At 37.5% G+C, this 24118-nt stretch overlaps 1 protein-coding gene across 1 annotated transcript in view; it reads right to left on the reverse strand.

Moving 5' to 3' along the window:
* Positions 1–24118, reverse strand: part of LOC150087528 (A disintegrin and metalloproteinase with thrombospondin motifs like) — a 69133-nt gene that overhangs the window by 12719 nt on the left and 32296 nt on the right. Inside the window, exons 3-11 of the mRNA XM_090371233.1 lie at positions 18445–18508; positions 12431–12645; positions 12168–12260; positions 10494–10743; positions 9321–9496; positions 9143–9214; positions 5471–5678; positions 5268–5394; positions 5020–5184 (exon numbers count right to left, since the gene is read on the reverse strand). Coding sequence (XP_090227359.1) covers positions 5020–5184; positions 5268–5394; positions 5471–5678; positions 9143–9214; positions 9321–9496; positions 10494–10743; positions 12168–12260; positions 12431–12645; positions 18445–18508 — 1370 coding nt within the window. The remainder of the gene's footprint in view (positions 1–5019; positions 5185–5267; positions 5395–5470; positions 5679–9142; positions 9215–9320; positions 9497–10493; positions 10744–12167; positions 12261–12430; positions 12646–18444; positions 18509–24118) is intronic.

A 24118-nucleotide genomic window follows, 5' to 3' on the forward strand; every position in this document is an offset into this window, starting at 1 on the left:
ATGAAAAACTAGAGTATCCGAGAAAAAACCATCTACCTGGTGACTGACTAACTCAGCCACGTGAAAAAGGCTAATAAAATTTCCTTACTTCATTGACGGGACTCGAACTCAGGTCTTTTCTACCCAATGGTGTGGGAGGACGGCGATTCTACCATCTGTGCTACCCACGAGGACACCATCTCAAGAGTTTACAATGCGTGGAAGATAGAAGGGGAATTATGCGAAATGTACACTGAGTGATCACTGAATTATGACCACCCCTATGAAAACTGAATGCGACCCGTTGACCATGTCAGGTATGACAGTGCGGAGTTAGTCGACCTACATAGCATAGATAGATAAGATGTCAGTGGTTCAGTAGGTAGTGAAATTCCAAGTGTGATGGCTAAAAGGAAGGATTTATCGGACTTTAATAAATGACAGATTGCGGGTGTTCGACGACCTGGTGCCTCGATTTCTCAAACGGGTGAACTGGCGGGGTGTTCGAGAGCCACCGTAATTAAAGTGTACCAGGACCGGCGTCAAAATGGTCAAACAACAACCCGATGGCAAAACTGCAAAGGTCAGCGAAAGGTTGATGTTAGAGGTGAGCGCTGGGTCCGACGACTCGTACAGGCGAACAGGCGCAGCACTGTTGAAGAGTTGACTACCAAATACAACATGGGTCAACTCAGAACAATATCTGGCATGACCATGTGTCGCACGTATGGGCTATACCAGCAGACGACCCCTACGGCATTCACTCCTAACCAAGGTTCATCGGGTAAAAAGACTCGCTTTATGCAAAGAGCATGCAAGTTGGACGTTAGAAGACTGGAAGAAGGTGTGCTGGTCGGATGAGTCACGATATTTACTCCACACCGTGGATGGTCGCGTATGGATTTGGCGTCAACAACATAAGGCTCTTCATCCATCAAGCATGGTATCAAAAGTGTAGGCCGGTGGAGGCGGTTGTATGGTGTAGGGCCTGTTTCACTGGCAGGAACTTGGTGCATGTGGACCAACGTATCAGTGGTCCCCGCTATAGTCAACTGCTTGCTGACCGTGTACATCCCGCTATGTCACACTTTTTCCGGAATGGCGATGGTGTCTTCCGAGATGACAATGCGCCGAGCCATCGGGCGCTTGTTGTGCAGGAATGGTTTGAGGAACACAGTTGTGACTTCCAGCATATCGATTGGCCTCCGAAATCCTCCGATATCAATCCCATAGAGCACTTGTGGAACACTATGGAAACGCATATCAGGCATCTGACACCAATCACCTCCTGCATTGCTGACCACATTACATTCAGCTTGGTTGGACATACTACCTGAACGTTTCCGACATCTTGTTGAATCAATGCCACGTCGGATAGCTGCTGCTGAGGGCAAAAGGAGGATCTATGAAATATTGGGTGGGTGGTTATAATTCAGTGATCACTCAGTGTATGTCATGCGTTCAGAATAGAATATCTAGCAAGTAGCAGAAAAATTCCTTTTAGGCAAAGAAAGACCCATTTCCAACCGAACTATACAGGGGTAGGGGCATTTGGAGAATCTGGGATTTGATAATCTTGTTCCTATACGAAATCCACTTCAATTTAGGTTTAGGGCTAAAGGGATGTCAGATGAACTGATGAAATTCGTGGCAGAGAAGAAAAATGTGTGGGATGCATATCAGGCGACACAGAAACCTATGGTAGATACAAGCTAGTCTGTAATCATGTCACAAAGGAGATTAGGCAAGCGAAGGCAGATTACGAGAAATCTTTGATAACGAATGAAAACAGCAAAGACTTCTTTACTTACATCAACTGTAGAAGGAATGGGGAAGAATCGAATGGTCCACTTAACATCAATGGTTTGGCTGGTTGATGATCTTGCTCAGTAGCTGAGAAACTGAATGAGTATTTTGCTTCAAAATGCACACATGAGGAATTCTGTAGGGAAGTGAAAGACAATCTTGTTAAATTTTCACAGGGAACTAAATTATTTTGTAATAACTGAGAGCAAAGTGGTGGAGAAATTGTTGAAGTTAAACATAAGAAAGGCATCTGGGGTAGATGAGATCTATCCAGTTATATTAAAGAAGCCGGCAAAGGAAGTAAGCAAACGCTTAGCAATAATAATGAGAGCACCTTTGGGCTCAGGGGAAGTCCCCACGGACTGCAGATGTGCAAATGTATCCCCAATTCCCAAAGGGGAATCAAAGGGTGACATGAGTAATTGCAGACCTCTTAGTTTTACTTCTTTACGGGGAAAATAATGGAGCCACTGGTTAAAGAAGCCCTGCAGGATCATCTAGACAAAACCACAGTTATAGTTCACACATAGCATGGATCGGTTTGTTAAGAGTAAGTCTTGTCTGACCAATATGATTGGATACTACTGTATGATGTAATCCCAAAGAACTGGATGCAAAGAATAATTTTGGTATCATATAGTTGAATTTCAGGAAAGGTTTTGATACTGTGGTACATGGAGGACTACTGTATAAATTGGAGCAGTATGATATTAAGGGCAAGTTGCTGCAATGAATAAAAGGATGGTTGAGTAGGAGAAGACAGAGAGTGGTATCAATGGGCACTACTCTTTGTGGACCAATGTTATTAGTGGAGTGCTCCAGGGTTCGGTGTTGTGCCCATTATTGTTTTGTATATTTATCAATGATATTGATGATGGTATATTAGGCTTAATGTTGAAGTTGTAGATGACTCAAAAGTTGGCAGGGTGGTTAATGACTGTAATGACAGTAGCGTACTGTAATGCTTTGCAGTAGCGTACTGTAATGACAGTACGCTACTGCAAAGGATCTAGAAAAGTTGGGCAGATGGACTGAGAAGTGGCAACTGAAGTTTAACATTGACAAATGTAAAGTACAGTAATTATGCAGTCCGATATGAAGTTTTTTGACCAATGCAGACAGACTGCCAGAGCGTGTCGTGTGGTCTTGTTAATGATATACAGGAATTTTGCTAGTAGGGATAAGGAGGTGATTATCTCTTTATGTATGACAATGGTCAGGTCACACCTTGAGTACTGCATACAACACTGGAGGCCTCAACTTTTCGGATGGAAGTAGAGTTGCTGGAACTAGTTCAGAGAAGGGCAACAAGATTGCTGAGCGGAACAAAAGGGTGCTTTTACCAAGAAAGGCTTAAGTTCTGCAAATTGCAAAGTCTGGAGACTAGGCACCTGCGAGATGATATGATTGAGGTGTATAAGGCCTTGAATGGTTTGAGCAAGCTGAATGCTGATGGGATTCTTCCTCTTGTTCAGATTACGAACCTGAGGGGGCATAAATTCAAATTAGGAAAGAGTTGTAGAATAGATATGCGAAAATTTGCCTTTAGCCAGCGGGTAGTTGATTGCTGGAACAAACTTTAATTTGTTGTTGTGGAAGTTGAAAGCTTGAATAAATTCAAGGAAGGAAGAACAAACTTTTGGTGTGAATGATGGGTGAAATGGGAAGGGTTTTTTTTTTTTTTTTGGCTGTTGTTCGCTTTCTTGCATCATATACCTCTACTAATGCGCATTTCTTTAAAAAATCGAACGTTTCGACTGCAGTGGTGGACCAACACTAAAATGGCAATGTAGAGTAAGTGGAATAAGATTGTGTGGACAGATGAGTATCAATTTACACTACGAAATGGAGACCCTGTCGTGTACACTGCTCCAGCAGCTGGGGATGCATCATATTATCTGATTTGTTCTGTTGGTACGGAGTGGGTCCGCCCATACCGTTAGAAGGTCATGTTACCTCAAGTGAATATCCTTCTCTCGTATCGGGCCAACTTCATCATTCATTTTTATCCGAATTGCAATGGATCCTTTCAAGATGACATCGCAACTACCCACTGTCGAAAAACTGTATCTAAATGGTTCGAGGATAATTTCCAAGATTTCAAACATCTACCATGGTTGCCTAATTCTCATAATCTGAATGCCATTGAGAATGTCTGGGGTAGGAAGTGAGGCAATAAACAGAGCGGAATTGGAGGGAATTACTGTTCAACATGAACCAGCTCTCTTTATATAAAACTTGAGATTTCAGCTGAGAAGTGCGCTTCAGTGTTCCTAGAAGCACCTGTACGTTGAACAAAGCATTGGCTCACTCCTCTTTGGGTAAAAATTCCCTTTGACACACGTTGTTTGTCGAAACACATGATCAACGTTCTTTTGATCCTGGACTTCTGTAAACGAAACTTTTTTGGGCCTTGGTGATGACTGAAGTCCATTGCATGCTCTGACGCTTGTTCTAAAACTCATTTTCAAACTCATCGAACAGGACCGGAACAGTACCAGTCCGAGAAATTTATTGCCACAACTTGTACGTTGGAATTGTTCCTATTAGATATTGAATAAAAGTTTCTAATTTTTTGACCAGTAAGTGTATGGTAGCATCATTATTTGATAATAAGGCCTACTTAAATTATTTTCCCCACTAGGCAAAGATGCGATCAAGTAGTTATGGTAAGCAAACAGTCCTCTGCATCCTCTCTTCAGGAATCAAATTACAATTAGCTGAAATATGGACTCAATTATAAAATATATTTATCATTTCACAAAAGCGCAGTGTGCGCATTGTTTCTTTCCAGTTAATTTAATTTTCTTTAAGATATTAGAAATTCAAAGTTCTACTGTTTCCAATTTCTTCTAGTTCGAAGAAATTTTCTTACGAAATTTCCACGCAATAATTAACAACTGGTGAAGTTTCTAGATTCAATACTGAAACCTGTCATCAGGTGCAATTGAGAAATAAAAGCCGGAAAAAACAGGGATAAAAGAAAGGTGCCTGATGATATCATGGATCTTTCTTTTAGGTTACTTATTGTAAACTCTAACCCTTTGGGCACAAGAAAATTCATTTAATAATAATTTATGTTTTAATTAGGACAACAATTTTTATGAAAAACCCCACGTTATGTTCTTTCCAGCATTGATTGACATGTTCCATTGAAATTCAAAGTATATAGCGAGGTAGAGCGCATTACAATATCCATAAACTAGTAAGAATTGCAAATTATTGATCACCCACTTCAGAAAATGTTTGAACTGCTCGATACTGCAAGATGACCATCGAAATCCTCTTTCAGTGTGTCGTAGATCGCTCATAATGAAACCATCCTCCCATGGACAATGTGTGGCACCTGGACCCCCGAGATAGCTGGGAGGTGGAGAGCCGTCATGGACACAACCAAGTCTGCAAAGAAAAAGAGCTTTAAGTAGACAGCAAAGGAAATAAAAATTTCCAGTATTAATGAAAAATCATTGGACCATACTCACAAATGTCCAATTTCGTGAGCTGCCACGATAATGCCACTAAATCCCCCGCTGTCCTCAATGATAGCGACACTGTTGACCTTTTCCAATCTTTTATTGACAACGCATGCTCCTCCAACATATGCAAACCCTGAAAAAGAAAAACCCTTCAAGACGCGTAAAGTACTTTTGTCTTAAGAACCATATCGTAGGAAACTGTCGCTCACCTGCAGTTCCTCGATTACAGCGTCCTCCTTGGAACCTCCTTCGACACATGTCCAGTTTTGTGATCACTACAGCAAGGTCGTAGGTTGGCAGTCTATGTTCCCGGTATAAATATTTACCCATGTCGGTTAGAGCACCCGCTGCATCTACAGCATCAGCATTTGGGGATCTGAGACGATTTCGCTCCAGATATGGAGTTGCGTCCCTGTCCTGCGAAAGGTATGAATCAGCTTTTAAAATCACTCGCAGATGCAAACAAGTGAAATAAAGATAAAAATATTTTGTTTTCTATTGAATTTTAGTTTAAATATATAGTCTCGATATCCTGCACATAAAGTAGTTATTTTGCTTTCCCATTTTAATTAATTTCTTAGGACCTAAATATAGCAATCAGCTGCATACCATTTAGCTTTACTGATTACAAGGGTTCACTAATAGTCATCATGTCCAGTCATTAATATGAGGTTTACTCATATTGAACTCTGGACAGTTAATACCAACGTTTGTACAAGTGGCCATAGTGCGATTACTCTGTGACTTTCTTTGCACAAACATGTGCTCATCCATTACGGGATCTTAGGAGATTTCTTTGAGTCATGTGGAATCGGTTTGAAGACTCTATCAACACCGACTTCCCGCTTGAAACCAAGCTACATCCGTCATTTCACAGCTTCTAAATTAGCCTCGTTTGCTATTTGTGCTTTCTGCCATGAAAATTAAAATTCAGTCCTCCGATTCCACTCCTTGGTGGAACCGGGAACTTACTTTGCTTCATCAACAAATGCATCATGCTGGGAGTAACTACTAACAACATTTCAGAAGCTGGCTACCTCCTGACGTTGAAAGGCTCAAACTGCTTTAAGCCTTTTGAGTGAAGAGTATCACTCCTTGTAAAATAAAGGCGGAATTTGGTTACTTCCACTGATTTTGTTACGTCCATTGATAATCGGGACCCATGGAACCTTGTTTATCGCCTTACTGAGAACAGATTCCATTCTTCTGCTGTTTTTTGTTCCTTATTTGCAAAGGATAGCGAGATTCCTTTCTGGAAGAACACCATTAACACCATTTTGGACACTCTGCTTCCTTCTGATCGCCCAGTGGATGACTTGCCTGTCCATCAACAAATAAGGCTGCTCAGCCACTCCTACTCTAATACTTCTGAATCTCAGCTATGTAAGCAAAGGAACGTAGACACTGCTGTCCCAAAGATCAAATCTTTTTTCCCAGGCCTCGTCCTTCATGAAGTCATCTTTATTAAGCAATTCCAAAAGCTTTGTCCAAGTGTTTTTACTACTCTGTTCAAAAAATGTATAAATGAAAGTACTTTTCCTGTATTCCTTGGAATCCTTCTTAAAACCTACCAAAATCCCGAGTAGCAAGTTCTTTAGTCATTTCTCACTTATCTGATTTGGCCAAACCATTTGAAAGATTGATTGCTATAAGGCCCACACTTATATTAGCTGATAAGTGTGGTTTTCGATCTGGACGAGAATTTGAGAAAGGAATTCAACGAGGCACTCGTTGAATTCCTTCTGCAAACTCTAAGTATATTCTTGGTATTTTTGTCGATTTCTCTGCGACCTTTGGTCTGTTGTGGTGGTCTTCCTGAGCGCAAATGGAGTAGATGTCTATTTGCGCGCTTACGATTGCTAATTGCCTTCTTTTTCTTTATAATTTTCCAAGAAGTTATTCTTAAATCGTACAGTTTCTATTATTTCTGGATTTAACTCCGTCTAACGCTCTGTCACTAGGGGCAACCTCAGCGTTCTGTTCTTTTCTTGGACCACTCGTCTGGAACATTGTTCTTGACGTGTGGCTTCTTAAAACGTTTCCATACACTTCCATATTGGCTTAGGCGGATGATCTCTCTCTCTCTCTTTCTGCTAATCCAAGGTAATTCCCTGTCTCTCATGAAACTACTGCCAATTTAGTCATGTCAGCTCTTTCTCTCTCCCTCTCTCAATGGTCCACTCTAAATAAATTATCCATACTCACCTCAAAAACTAAGATGATTCTGGTTCAGGATTCGTTTAATATTTCACGTCTCCACCTGTTGACAAACATCAAAACAATACTGTCCATGGTTTCCTCTCTAAAATTTCTTGGCCTAATCATTGATCATAAGCTTCCATTCACAAAACTACTTTGTTTGGGTCCCGTTACACGCATCCAAGAGTGGATGTGTGCCAAGAAGAAGGAAAAACAGCAGTGGAATAAAAGAGTGTAAAAGGCGACACGGAATAGAGGTAAAGTCAGGATCAGAGGTTTTGAAAACAAGTGGATAAATACCATTTTTTGGCATCACAATTTTTCAAATTCTTCTGACAATCTTTTGCCGGAACACCACAGGAGGCATTGGGCGTAGTGTACTGAAAATCGCAGGAGGTGGTTTAACAAGATCATCAGTTCAAGAGTTAGAAGGAACGTAGGATTCTAGTAAGTCGAATTTATCTTTAGCTGAGGAGGCAAACAGAACAGTAAACAGATTTTGACAGGTTTCTATTAAAAGCAACTTTTGCCCATCTGTACTCCTACTGGGAATATAGATGGGCAAAAGTTGCTGCCAATAGCTTTGCCAAAAGACGAGAATGCTCGAATAAGGATTGGACAAGAAGCAAGTTTTCTACTCTTAGCCAGTCCAAAATCTAGTTTGGTACTCTTAGCCTGTCCAAAATCTAGCAGTAATCCTAGAGTAACTTATCAACTGTGTGGTACTACACTCAGGGTTGTAGTGGAAAATAAAAAAGGCCTGGGGGTAATTGTGAAGTCAGATATGAAATTCTCTGAGTAGTACAGAGAGGCTGCCAGGATAGCTCATGGGGATTTGTCAATGATATACAGAAACTTTACTAACAGGGATAAGGAAGTGATTATCCCTTTGTACAAGGCCATGGTTGGGCCGCACCTTGAGTACTGTACACAGGTTTTGAGGTCTCTCTTTAGGAAGGATGTTGATCTGCTAGAACGCGTCAGAGAAGGGCAACGAGATTGGTGAAAGGAACAAAAGGATGCTCTTACCAAGAAAGCCTTCGGTTTTGCAAATTGCGAAAAGAGACTATACACCAGAACAGCCTTAGCCCATTTATTAAAAAACTAAGGTTTAATTTTCCAATAATGGGCTAAGGACAAATTTTATGAGTAGTGGATAAAGCATTTCATCCCGTTAAGAATAATTTCACCAACACGAACTGAGCGAACATGGACATGTGAAGATTTAAAACAGTAATCCAACCAAGAAAAAGAAGAAAGATTATCCCGTTTTTCATTCCTGTAATGCCAAAGAACACGAGACTGAAATTAGCCCCATAAGATTATTAAAAAGAGTTTTAAACAATCTTATGTTTATTAGAAAAGCTGCAGCTATCAGCAAAGCTGAATGGAACAAGTACAATTTTTATATTGAATGTGTTTATGAATTTCAGACTGATAATTTTCCTTAAGCTTCCGTGGCGCATGCGTAGTTACGCAGTAACAGCAGAGTTGCTAGAAAGCGCTGTCAAAGCAACTCAATTTTAGTGTTAGTATGGTGTAAATATGTAGAATGTATTTTACACATTTCGGCCAGATTAAAATATGCATATTGTTGATTGTTTTATTAAGATAATTTTTATATAATTTTTACTGTTTTCATTTGAATTAATATTACATTTATATAATTTTATTTTTATTACCTTAGCCACAATCATTCCTGCTAAACTTATCCTCACTCTGGGATGACTGAGTAATTTGTAGCGCAGATCAACCTACAGTGTAAGAAAAATATTTTAGAATTAAATTTTAACATCATTTTTAATTTCTTAAAAATTCTTTTAAGGTGGATAATAAATCTGAAATTTATTTTGTATTTACCCCGTTAAAAAAGCTGACAAAATATCTCTTCACATCCCTGCTGTTTCCTCCATGGAAAAGATAGGAGTCATAATCGACCACTAAAAGCACTTCTGGCCAAACGGTGTCGGGGGCTTGCCTTTTACTTCTGTGCTTCCCCCTGGTGGTGTTCGTTTCCATGGCAGGTTCCATGGTTACTGTACAGAAAGATTTATTTGGTTAACCAAATAAATAGTATGGTTAATACACGAAATTAATTACTACCATTAATTATTTAATAATTATAATTAAATTTTATTAACTAAAAGTTAGTTTAATATAATTAACTAAATTAATTATATGAAATTATAGGATACTGTTAATTTATTTCAACAGTTACATTATTAAAAATAATTAATTAAAAAATGTTAATTAAATAAAACAAGCAGTGTTCTTTAAATTGGTTATTAGTCAAAATTATTTTAAAATAATTATTATAATTAAATAAATATCGTTATTATTTTAATTAAATTGAGCTGATCTTAATAAATAATATTAGTAAAATTAATTAAATATTTTAATTGAGAAGAAAAGTTTGCTTATCATTAACTGCTAAATAAGTTTAATATTTTAAATAATTAACATAATTTTAAAATGATTATAATTACTCATATTAATTAATTAAATAATTAATATAAGTTAAATTAATTAAATAATTTTAAAATAATTAAATCCAATTCAATATCATCATTAATTATAATTAATGATGATATTGTATTGGATTTAATTATTTTAAAATTATTTAATTTAATTATTTAATTAAATAATTAAATATAGTAAATTAATAAGAGGAGTTTACCTCAATATAGTACGTGGAACACTTCCGTATGATACCCTCCAGAAATTAAAACGGAAAAAACGAAAAAATCGACAACTTACCGGTACATTAAAGTAAAATATAAATAATTAAAGTCACTTTAATTATTTATATTTTACTTTAATGTACCGGTAAGTTGTCGATTTTTTCGTTTTTTCCGTTTTAATTTCTGGAGGGTATCATACGGAAGTGTTCCACGTACTATATTGAGGTAAACTCCTCTTATTAATTTACTATATCATTATCAACGTAGAACATATTGAGTATTACAGCTCTGATTCATACTATTAAATAATTAAAATAATTTAAATTTCTAATGTTAATTAAAATCAACTTACAGTAATCTGTGTGACCATCTGGCAGACTTTGTTTCCTTTTATAGATGATGTGGGCAGCTTTCTTCGTTTTTGATTTGTTAGTTTTCTGAAGTTTTGGAGGTTTAGTGGAAGAATTTAGGGTTTGGTTCCTTTGAAGTTCTAAAGCCTCGTCTTCATCCAGGAACATTTCATCGTCCACGTATTCATCATCTGTAGTGATAAGACCTGAAGGCAGGGGTTTGATGACTAGGTCGTTTCCTATGGTTCCATCCTACAAAGAAAATAATATCATAAATCGACAGGAACAAATTTGCAGACTGCCACCTTTATTTATAAAATAAACAAATTAGATAATGTTCACTAAGCATTATATTTCAGACCCTCGTGGTTGGTACAATCGCACCTGTCTTCATCCCCTATAACAGTGTATCTAATTCTTCCTTGAATTTATTGAAACTATCCACTTCCACAACACCAGATGGGGTCCGTTAAAACAATCTACGCTCTGGCTAAAGGCAAATTCATGCCCATCCCAACCTGGAACCATCCTTCCCTAATTTGAGTTAATGACCCTCTTGTGTGTAGTCTCAGCAAGAGGAAGAATCTCATCGGATATTGAACTTACTCAATCCATTCAGAGCCTTACACACCTCAATCAGATCTTCTCGCAATTGCCTAGTCTCCAGACGCTGCAATTTGCAGAACAGACAGCAGCAGCTTTTCCTGGTAAGAACACCCTTTTTGCTCCCCCTCACTTCTAGTTTTGATGTTTTTTTTCTGTCCCCAGTTTCAATAGATCCACATCTTTCTTAATGACGTGGATCTGTTGGACCTTTAAATAGTACTCCAGATAGCTTAACCATTGTCATCCATAACGGATAATCACCCCCTTATCTCTGCTGGAAAAATTCTTGCATATCACTGACAAAATTCCATGAGCTCTCCTGGCCCATTGTCTGACTGCACAATTACCCCCAGGTCTTTTTCGTTCTCCACTGCTGGTACCACACAGCTGGTATACTAATCTGGGAGGAGTAAATTGGATTTGTCAATATTAAACTTCAATTGCCATTTCTCAGCCATTTGCCTAAGTGTCCTAGACCTTGTTGGAATATCTCATCCTGATTACTGTCATTAACCACTACCAACCTTTGTACCATTGGCAAACTTAGACATTAAGCCTGATATATTAAGTTAGTCCATAGTGATCTCCCCTGAATCCTGGGATGCTCATAATCACATCTAAAGGTTTGCTTCCACTTTTCTGCCTCCCTTAATATAATTGGATAGATCCCATCTACCTCAGGTGCGTTTTTTACGTTTAGCTCCAACGATTTTTCCTCCACTTTCCTCTCAATTGTCCCTCCAGTGGAATATAGACGCAAAATACCCATTCAGTTGGTGGGCAACTTGAGTAGGATCATCAACCGTATTATTGTACCATAGGGTTGCGTATATCTTCTATGGTACATTTCTTTTTATGTTAAATTCTGATGCAGTGCCGAGGCAACTCGTGTTGATTTGTTTCTTAATACGAGACTGATGCATTTCATAGCTGCTTAGAAAACTGAGGCTAATGTCTATCACTACAATAATGAAGGCCTGACTATTGAGACAATTATACCTTGACCAAGAGGTGATAAAAATCATTTATTCATGTAAACATTAAGGATTCATAAATATAATGTTACTCACCATTTCTAGTTGTCCATCGGCTCCAGTTCTTATCAAAAGTGCTGCCATCTGTTGTTCATCATGATAACTTGTTCCCAAATCGGTGTCATTTTCCTATTTAAGAAACACAATCTTAGTCTTTAAGTTATGCTTATATTATTAGTTTTTTTTAGTTACGATAACAAAACTAAAAGTAGGACACTGAAGTTAATGAACTCTGTTTCTGTGTTCCCCCCGCTGCTCTTTGATTTTTATTGTGTACTAGATAATTAGTTTTCACTGACCTGTGGTGTCACTTCGTGGTATTTCAACCCACGTCCAGTTGTCTCTGCCATTAACACCTTCATAGACGTCAGCCTCCCTTCGAAGTCGCTGTTCTTCCTGAGGTTAAGTCGAAGCTTTCGACCGAATGCCGAGAACTGAACTTGCTTGCTGTCTTCGTCTGAGCGGATTTCTCGTTTGGTCAAAGAGCGGACGTGGACCACCTGGTATTCAGGGACTGAAAGAAACAAAACTGACCTGAGTGAAGAAGAAAAACAAACGTTGAAGGTATAGTCCAGCCCTGTACAAAATGTACAGGGCTGGACTATACCCAAATATATCCAAAAGAGCGGACGTGGACCACCTGGTATTCAGGGATTTAAATTGGACAGTCCAATTTAAATCCCTGAATAGTTTTAAATTGGTTAGTCCAGCCCTGTACAAAATGTACAGGGCTGGACTATCCAATTATTCAGTAGATTGTGAAAATCAAAAACCTAGAACCTAGAACTCCAAACGCCAACCAAATTAGAAAGCACTTTTCCAAGATCTAAAGAAACCGGAGCAAATCAAAAAGTATGAAGACTGAAGTAATTATTTGTTGTGATTTTTAGGAACTATAAAACAAACTGGAAGAATCAAAGATTATCTCTCAATGGAATCAGTTTATTAAAAGCCAAATTAAAAAGCGTTTCTTAAGAAGAAGTATCATGAAAACACACTACCAACATATATTTTTAAAAATTATAGGAGCCAGTCAGAGTCTTGAAAATAACCAAGAAGCATTTTTACAATTTTTTAATGTACTCAAAGATTTACGGTTTCTTTAGATCTTGACTGCTCCTCCTTCCAAGAAACTGGAAAATATCTACTATGATTTTAAGGCATTTTTAAATCTAATAAACTGGGATTTCTTAAGACGCTAGAGGAGAGGAGAGGAGTTATTTAAAAAAGTATGGGAGTATTTTTTAGGATTTTAATGAACCCCAGTTCAAAAGATCTAAAAGCTCGAGGAGTCAGTCAAAAAGAGTACCAGTGAGTGTTAGTCAAGAACCAACGGAAATTATTTTTTCTGATTTTAAGGAATTCACAGCCAAAATGAGAAAACCTTAAGAAGAAGTTCTTAAGTTGTTTTAAAAATGGAGAACTCGTCAAAAGATATAATTATAGAAACAAGCGAATATAATTTCTCATTATTTTAATAAAAATGTATAAACAGAATTGAGAAGGAGGGGGTGATCACAAAAGTGAGGCTCACAAAAGTTAGAATGATTATTAATAAAAAGTATATACATTTAAACTTGTCAAACATTCATTTATAACATATATATATATTTTTTTACTCTGGAAATCCCAATAAGTTCTGAGAACCAGCATCAAACTTAAACAAGGACAAAATACCCACAAAGAAAATCATGAACCGAGAGCGCAAGCCAATGTGAGTTTCTCTGTCTCCTACTGAAGAGATTAGAAACATTGGAACTTTTGCATAAAGCCCGTAGGGAGTCTACTGACCCAGATCCATTATATTTAGATGGCATAAGCGTTCAAAGATGGAAAACCACCAGAGAACATAGCCCTATCCCAGGACGTTCATCAACATCATGTGACCATTGGTACAATATCTGCTATCTCCTTGAATACATATGAATTATACTCAGGCCCTGGAAATTCCTTCTAGGAGAGCACAAGGCATTTTCAAAGAATGTTTAGGAGAGAGAGATTTTATTGGGTCCCTTGACTCCTCTGCTCTCAAACAAAAGCACAGTTGACACCTTCGTTCACCTGAAAAAAGCACCTACAAACATCAGAATAATCACAGGAGATGAGTCCATATAAACGTAATTCAGGGTATTTTAAATCTTCTCTGAAGTATTTGGAAAATGGGTTGAAGGGATGGGACAAGCGTATTGAACAAGTGGTTTTGTGGTAAAGAAAAGGCACTAAAAAGACATTAATCAATCGATCAAATCATTTCATTCATAAACTGAAGAAATATTTCTTTAAAATATGCTTTCTTAGATATATTTTAATAGTGATTGCGGAGAACCTCAGAGGAGTATACCGAAGTGGTATCAAGAACAGGTATGCAAAATACTCTTTAAATTCTTTTAGGACAAAACAATTCTTGCAAAATAAACTCTAATAATGTCTTAAAAACGTGAGGTGCCACTTCGGATATTTCTTAATATTTCAACGAATCAAAGACCCAATTAAGAAATATTTGTTAAGGCTTGGGAAAGTATTCAGAGATCTTAGAGAGAGTTCAAGAATAAAATAAATTGTGGAAAAATTCGTATAAATATGTCTTAAATGTGGTTCCCTGCTGCTCCCTTGTGGAGGAGTTTCCTTAACTTATCCTACACGTTTATGATTTCCTTTTCTACGAGCTGTTTTAGAGATCGAAATCTATCCAAAAACGGAACACTGTGGCGCCATCTATCAATCCTAGTTTTACCGGTTGGTAAAGCAAAATTAGGCCATAAGCGCACGGAGTTTCAGGTTGTTGACCTATGGAAACCTTTCTCTTCGCTCTTCTGTACCTGTAAATAGTATTCAGTGTTAGGGCTCTGGGGTAATTTAGGATGGGTCCACCCCTGGTGCGTGTTGTCCCGATAGATCAAATGAGCGTGACGTAGACAATAGGCCTGTACGTGTTGGAGAAGGGGGGTACGGCGAGAGGATAGGGTGGGTGGTTTGAAACATAAGATGTCAGCTGTAGATGCAGGTCACTGGACTGAGGGGAAAAATACTAACGTCATTCTTATAACTCCAACTTTTTTTAAATACCCACCGGAGAGAGAGAGAGATAAAAAAGAGAAAGCGTTGCTAAAAAGTTGTGACTGTGTCTGGCATGATAGTCACGCGCCAAAGAGAATAAGAAAACCACAACCATCTCTGTTAGACCTTAGGACTATAATAGAGAATTGGATTTTGGGGCGGTAATCAGAAAGGGCGCGCCTGCTTTCCCATACTTTTGATCTTTGCGCTGTAAAGGTGACAAAATACGAGTATATCGGGATCCGCCTGAGTTGCATCAACACCAGTTGGTGTTGATAAATACTATTTCAGCAACTTAGAAACAATTCCAAGACGTTTAGATAGCATTACGATAATTATTATTTGAAGGAATTCAAGGACTCATTTAAGAAGTGAAGATTCCTTTAAAGCCATCATCAAATTCCCAACTAAGAAACATTTTATAAGAAACGTTTTCTCTTGATTTTAAGAAAATAATCTTAATTTTCTTAAAAATTTTAAATACCGTTAATATCTTTAAGATTATTTTGTAGTAATTTCAGTTTGAATGCTCAGGTCTTAACCCATATCAGTAGATTAAACTCTCTAACGGACTTTATCCAATCGCTAAAAACAAAAGCTGATTAGATTTATCCTTCTGACAACCACCACTAAGCTATTAGCGAAGGCAGGCCTTTAGCTTTGGGTGCGAAACAGTGCCATCTTCAAATTGCTACTCATGCTTGACCAGGGGCATTCACCTTCTTTCAGGAGTATTCAGCCTTGAAAAAAAAAAGTTTCCCGACAGTGTTATTTTCTTCCTTTATCCATCTCATACAGTAATTTCTATACTATAAATGATTCTTTACCAGTTGGTGTAAATTGAGGTTGGGTGAATAAAATTTTTACCGGATTGGACGCTGTACACATTAATGCTTGAATTCACTTTCTTTTATTATTGGTCTAAGAAGAAAGTAATTGTAGACGTGCCCCTTTAATTAGCGATTGTTCACACACACACAGAGAGAGAGAGAGAGAGAGAGAGTGAGAGAGAGAGAGAGAGAGAGAGAGAGAGAGAGAATAATTATCTCGTCACCAGTACTGCCGGGTGTCACGAGACAAAAACGAGGCCACCAATCAGCTCGAGGGTTCCCTGAATGAAAATCAAACCTGCATTACCGTTTTCTTTTTGTAGCTTAACTAGGGAAACTTTGGCGCTTTCTTTTGCACATTTTGCTTATGGCTTCGGGCAAGTTTCGAGACCTTTTAGGATTAAGTCACTCTAGAAAAGAGAGAAATATCGTGGGTGAGGACTTGACCCAGAAACAAGTTTAGCAGCTCTCCGACAAATGAATTGAATACCAAAGCGTCAAATCGACTTAGATATTCTGTATTAACACGGGTTAGCATTTCAATAAACCCTCGCTGGTAGCACAATGCATAAAAGCACCGTGCTCCAACCACCAGGTAGAAAAGGTCCAGGTTCGAATTCATTAAGACAGGAGGAATTTTTTAGGATTTTTTCACAACGTAGCTGAATTATTCAGTCTTAGGAGATGGCGTCTAGGTTTTTCTCCCAGAAACTCGAGTTTTTCAACCATCAAAGAGAAAATCGGCCATAGAAGGCACACAATATGGCGCATCGCTGATGTGCCTAAAACTCTACAGCAACAACAAACAAGACAACAAAATGGCTGAAACGGTAGATAATAAAAGAATAGCACAGTTAACTACATTTATCATCTCAAAATATCATTATTATCAGAATCATCGTTCCACCGTACAAATAGTGAAGTTTCGGTGTACTGTGGGCAGGAGAATGTGTATCCAAAAAATACAGTAAAACAGTTGCAGGTTCTGACGTGTTGGTAATTAAAAAGTGGGCGTGATGCAATGTGTGAACCCTTTTATGAGCTGGATAATGGAAGATATGAAGTTTGAGCAACGTTTTGTTATTTGCTGTTGTGTTCGATGTGATTCTAGTGTTGCAGAGACAGTGATGGAAATGTCAAAGGTTTACTTCCAGCAAGTGTCAAGTCGCAAAGCCCCAAGAGGTTCTGGAAGGCAAGAGAATCACACTCTCTTAGCTAAGCAGCAGAATGTCAGTCCCATACAGAGAACGTTCAAATATCGCGAATCTATATTTTAAGTTCCACACCATTTGACACCTGATCAGAAACAAAACGGCTTTAAAGTGTGAAGAGAAAGCTAAAGCAGTGAGAGACACGGCCAAGAATATTTCTTAGTCGCACATAAATAACAGCTGTAATGCTCAAGAAAACCTCGGTTTACACTTACAGCATGTAACTTAAGGCCACTTCTGAACTATGAGGCATCATGTAAGAACTTGCAAGTCTATCAGCGTGTTTTCGGATGTATTCTTTCCTATCATCTACACCCTCGTGAGTTGCACAGGTGGTAGAAATGCTGTCCTCCTCACTGGGTGGAGAAGACCTGATTTCGAGTCCGTCGATGACGGGAGGAATTTTTATGAGCCTTTTTCACAAAGTGGCTGCGTTAGTCGGTCTCAGGTGAAGGTAGCACGATTTTTTCTCCCGAAAACTCGGGTTTTTCGTTCAATTCAATCGACCAATCGACCTCAGAACACCCGCAGTTTACAGACAATATACACGGAGCAATATGGTTTCAGTCGCTGATGCTCCTAAAACCCTTCTATATAACCACTGTGCTGTCCACTAATTGATCATGATGTTCCTCTAATCATTTTGGAAAGGGGGAGGCCTAAACTTGCATAATGGGGAAGATCGAATGGTAAATTAAAGAGAATATTACTTAAATATGAAACACAATACAGAATATATCACACATCTAATGCATTTATCTCACGAATTTAAATGAAGGTGTAAGGAACGTTGTCTTCATTCTAAGGTAGTAAAAAAATGTCATATTAGGGTTGCCTGAAAACACCCTCAATCCACCCAGGCATATTATCTCCATAAATTGCGTCAGTTTTCTGGTAGGTTTGCCTGTTTAGCTTTACGAAAAACCCGAGTTTCCGGGAGAAAATCCAAAGTACCCTCGCCGGAGACCGACTAACTCGGTCACATTATGAAAAAGGCCCATAAAAATTCCTCATGTCATCGACTCGAACTCAGCTCTTTTCCACCTTGTGTGAGGACGACGCGATTCTACTAATTGTGCCACCCACGAGAGCGTGGTGAATGAGAGAGAGAGAGAGAGAGAGAGAGAGAGAGAGAGAGAGAGAGAGAAGAGAGAGAGAGGTGATAATAGGTATCAGGATAGGAAATCAGCGTGACAAATTTGTTCTTTCTCTTACCTGCATCGGCTGATTCTGTATGGAAAATTCGTAGCAAATCGTGATGGGACAAGCTCTTGTGAAGCTGAAAGAAACAAACTAGTTACACCATATTATATTAACAGAGTGATTATGAGAAAGAAGTAAAATAAATTTTTAATTCAATCATAATTTTAGGCTCGCAGAGTTTAACTTTCTGTACATTCAAATGTTATGATTATGAAGTACGGCCTATTTTTGTATTATTTCTGTGACCCCTATTTTGAAATTGGAGACAGGCATTAGCATGCTACATCGATCTATGTGGTATAACCTCTCCTCCCGATTCTCTAACAGATCTGCATACTTAGCGTTCTCTTTAAATCCTTAGAAACCCGCCCATCTTTTAAACAACGAAAAATATAGTTCATTCACCAGAATCGAGATCAAGGCCGAGGGCAATAACCTTCAAGAATCTACAAGCTGCAAAACCAAGGGGAGTGAACGGGATGGTCAGTATGCTGGGATAAAAACCCACGTTTCTGGAGATTCATACCGTTAGCATGCTAATCATGGCTAAAAGAAAAAGCAACAGCTATGTCCAACAGAAAGAAAACGAGAATTGAGAACACAGCTTTTTGATTGGCTGAAAGTAGTAAACATCTTCCCTGTAGTTCAGAAGAAAGAAGTGGAGATGATCTGTTAAAGGGAATTGACTGACCCCGTCCGTCTCCCGTCCAGATGAGGATAATACAGGACACAAGAAAGGGAGGGATCGTCTTTATATAACATCCAACATTTATGTCTTCAGGCAAATGCATTAACAATGCATTAAAGAGGTATAGGTTAAAGTCCTTAGTCTGGGCGTACAACAGAATTTGCTACATGCTGAAGATGACGCACGAAGGAGGTCGAAAACTCTTACGCTTAACATTGTATTTGCCTTCATTATACACCCCGTTTCTATCTTTATCTTCAGAATAAGTTAAATAGTACGGTTGGAGAACTAACAAATCACTGTGTTTACTTATTTTATCGATTCTTAAGAAGTATTTATAAAATATGGTTGTAATTCGACTCCACTCCCAAGTAGTTATTTACCAGGCCAATTGTATTTGAAATTAGTCATATAACTTATCTTTTGAAATCTTCTGTCGCCAGGTGGCAAAGTATACCAGTATATCGTCTGTTTCAACAGCCATTTGTTTTTAATATGTAAAGCAAACCGGAAGTCGTTTAATTAACAGATATAAAATTACTTACATATAATAATATATTGTAATATGCGAAGAAAATTATTATTTCTAAGAAATACTGTATGTATTTATAAAATACACATTTCTGGAAAGTATGTCAAAATTTTCTTCCGCTAGGTGGACGGTATATCAGCGCCAACAAATGTATCAAAAAATTATTTTGATTATAACAATGTTTGATATAGAATTGTGATTATATACATAGACTGATAAAAATAGGATAAAATTTTAAAAAATAGTATTAAGATTACTATTATTTTTTTAAGATTTAAACTATATTTTGGATAATTTATAAAAATTATTGATATCCGGTATATATCGCCTTAAATTAAATAGAAATCTTCCGCCAGGTGGCAAGGTGTAGTAGCATGTCGTTTGCTTGTAGAGGAACTTTTCATAGTGAGTTTTGAAGTTTTAATGTTATAAAATATTATTAAATAGGATATCCCCACTAATTTAGTAGTATTAAACTGATTATATACAGTATATAAATAATAAAATTATAATAATAAGAAGAAGAATAATAACAATAAGAATCAAAATTATAATTACTGAGAAATACCGTTTGTATTATTCGAGTAAATACACCTTTCTCCTTCCACCGCCAGATGGTGTACGTTCTGCTTAGTTTATAAGAAGAAAATTCATAAATATTTTTATTCTATAGCTCATTTTAAAATAAGTGAAAAATGCTTGGAGCTTGAATCAGGGATAAAAAAAAAAAAAAAAAACAGATAAATTTGATATTATGAAGTTGAGCTATTTCTGTCCAATTTTTAAGGTGGTAGGACTTGAAGTGTTATGTAAAAATAACTGCTTAATCTTACATCCAATCTTATTAGGTCAAAAAAATTGTTCAAGCATTTATTTATTTCTTGATGGAGTTATGATAACGCGCTAAGATTAAAATGTACACATAATTGTATGTTCATAATTGAATTCCTTTTGTTTATTGGGAAGTTGTTATTAGGATTGTATCTTGGACAGACATAAGTTTCTAACTTTTCATGCAACCAGCATACCAATGGTTAAAAAATAAAAATCGTTTAACGGGACTCAGGCTAGAGTTATAACCTTGGTTGCTAAACTCCACCTAATAATATAGCTATTAGATGGAGCTGCGATTATTAGACATTTCAAGGTCTTTACGCCAGCTTTTCCATTCCTTAATATTGTGAACTTCAACTTCGTATTTCTCTCATCCAAGGCTAGCAGCCCTTTCACTTTCCATCTTTAAAATTGCGTTCTTAAAAGGGGTGTCGGCTGAATTATTCGCATCAGTAAGAAGGCGAAATAAAATTAGCGTTGTATCTTATCTCTTTCTATAGATTAAATTAATCAAAACAAGGAATACATTAATTTCGGGACTAATAATAGCTGAAAATACTTGAGGACTGATAAGGGACTTGGATAGAAATAGCAAGTCGGTTATTGGCACGCAAATCCCTCAGGAAGAAATAAAAAAACACTTTGGCTACTTTTAGCCAAACTGGTTCCTGAATTACTTGCTCGCTGGGTTAGCAAGGAAAGTGCTGAACTTTCCTCAGTATGTAAATATATACACCTCCTAGCGGGCAAATTTGATAACCGTTAGGCAAGAGGTTATTAACACCAATCATGCGAACTGCAGTATCAGATACTATTACAAGTATAATACAGCATTTGCCTCTTCAGAAAAAGGGGACAGAGTTGGAGTGAGGAAGAAATGTCAGAAATATTAGATTTCAAACAAAAGCCACACTATTGAGGTTCATCTAATGACCGTGACTGCAGTTGTAGCAGTACTGCATAATTAACAGACAAGTTGGTTCTGATTATTTTTAGATTAGATGGTCAACGAACAAGATGGTTTGTTTACTAATGATGCAAATTGTGGCATTTGTACTCGTAGCTGCGTAGAATTAATTTTAAAAACTTAAGATGAATTTTGTTATTCTTCTTTCTTGTTCCTCGCTGATAGGTGGGTCTTTTATATCGTAGTTTAACTGACAGCGTAATGCCGGATTTAGAAAAAGGGTGTAAACAGATAATGAATTATATTAGAGTGCTTAGGAGGTAATCATTTATCTGGACATTTGCCAAGCATGACAAATCAAGGTTTTCTACAAGGCCAGAGATGCCTTGGTATGTTTTATTCGTAGTGCCATTGCATTTGATTTTATTCAAAGGACTTTGCTATTTAATAAAGACATTATAATTTTGAATTCAATTGTCTCTACACAAAAACAAGTGTTCTTATTTATTATAATACAGTTAACTTTTTGTTCCTTCTGTTAATTATAATAAAATATAATATCGAAACGAAGACTGTTATTAGGCCATGAATGAAGGCCCACGAATAAACGTAATGCCGCATTTGAATAGCACTATCAAATATTCAACAAAATAATCCTGTCCGGGAGGAACGTGACCTATATTCTCGCGGCTACAGATGACCACGCCTAATCAAACCAATGCTCGCGTATTCAAAATAGTAAGGAATGCAAGTCGATGATCTCTCAAGTTTCCTTGAGACTAACTGCGAAACTTCCCCTTTCCAGGTTTGATCTTTTGCGAGCAATGCAGCTCCTTTCACTGGTAGAAGATGGGTAACCCTGGAGTATATCTTAAACAAATTATCATGAACAAAAAACATGAAATTTTCTTGAAAGTCTGCATCTTTGATCCTGTCTTTTATGAACTGCATCATCAAGCCTCGTTTTATGTGAAGTAGAAGAAATAATACTTTGGTCTGGTAAACAACTTTAATGTTCAACGGGAAATTTAAGACAACCTTTTTAGGATCAACGAGCTTTTATATTCTTTGGTACTGGTACTGGTCCTCTCCACACCGGGTGGAAAATACCCGGACTCGAATCCCGTTATAAAACGCGGAATTTTTAGGGGTCTTTATCACAACTTGGCTGAATTAGTCGATTTCAGGAGAGGGTAGCATGGTTTTTTCTCCCGGAAACTCAGGTTTTTCGTCCAGTAAACAGTAAATCGACCAGCGAACACAGGCAATATAGACATAATATATACAGCGCAATCAATATGGCCTAAGTTGCTGATGCAATATGGTGTGTCCAAAATCCTGACCTAACCAATCGATGGTATGTACTATGATAGATTACAAGACTTTTTAAAGGGGGAATAAAACTTAATAACAACCCATTGAATTACAAAAAGAACAGAAACGCCTTTTTCACGAATTGTGTAATTTTTCAGGCTGCAGTTTTAAAATAAAATGTATAATAACAATTATTATTTATTAACAGCAATCAAAATACGATTGGTATTTTTCATTTTTGTTAAAAACATCTTTTCTTATTTTCTTCTGTGCACTGCAGCATATATGTTCAAAAAATGCATGTTCCATACATAGAGAATATGTTAATATGCATAAAAAAAGATGGTAACCTGAATAAGCGAAAAAAAAAACAGAAAAGAAAAAAACGGTAACCAGCAAAATACGTGAAACATAGTATTTATTTTTCAACATAATAACCAAAATATTTAAAATTTAAAGATTTGTTGTTTAAGTGAATATTTTTATCAAAGAAGTGAAAGTAAAAGATCAAGGAAGTGAAAATCGCTATGGATCACGTCAGGGTTGTTCGGAGTATGATCAAGAAGCACCGACCAAAATAATGGTGACCCCTTGGGTTGCTCTCGCTGCTTGTACTCTTGCTTTGTTTACTGCGAATTGAACCCCAAGTTCTTTCAGAACTGTTCAATACGATGCAACATTCAAGGTATATTTTGAAAATGCATCAGAAGAAAGTCGTGACATTCGAGAAAACAACCATCAACATCATCTCTGCTGATGGCAGAGCCTTGAACTTGTTTGGTGGGGCGTACTAGCTCCCGTAGCCGAGTGGGCAGGAGCGGGAGTGCAGTAGCACACGCTCTTTGAGTAGACTGGGGTTCAAGCCCCTGACTGCTGAATACGGTCGATCTGCCAACCCGCACTGGACCAGCGTGGCAGATTATGGTCCATTTCCCTCGGCATGAATTGTTGAGGAGGCTTCCATCCTGCAGTGGGTTGATAATGGCTGCACTTTACTTTTTTTTTTTTTTTTTTTTTTTTACTGGAATTCTATTGCGTTTATGTGCTTCTGACATTGACTTCCCATGGTATATTTGAAAACTGACAATATTCCTCACACCCCTTTGTTCTTTTTAAAGGACGCACTTTTAAATTTACACACTGGAACAAATCCAGGATTGTTCCTGGAATTTAGTCCCAGGAACGATCCTGGATTTGTTACTTAAAGTAAAAATATTCGTATTGAGTAATTGTTGACACACTGAAGTGCAAGATAATTCAAAAATTTTCACAAATTTATAAAATTGAAATGTGATACAATTTGGACTTGCCCGAGATCGGTTAACTTGGCCTCCTTTAAAGAACGCTCATAACTTTCCTCACTTTTAGATATTGTGTATGCAATACGTAATATGGTTGAGTTGGCATGCTA

The sequence above is a fragment of the Mastigoproctus giganteus genome, chromosome 4 (genome assembly GCF_048544385.1).
Source record: "Mastigoproctus giganteus isolate SK-2022 chromosome 4, ASM4854438v1, whole genome shotgun sequence".
NCBI classification, from domain to species: domain Eukaryota; kingdom Metazoa; phylum Arthropoda; class Arachnida; order Uropygi; family Thelyphonidae; genus Mastigoproctus; species Mastigoproctus giganteus.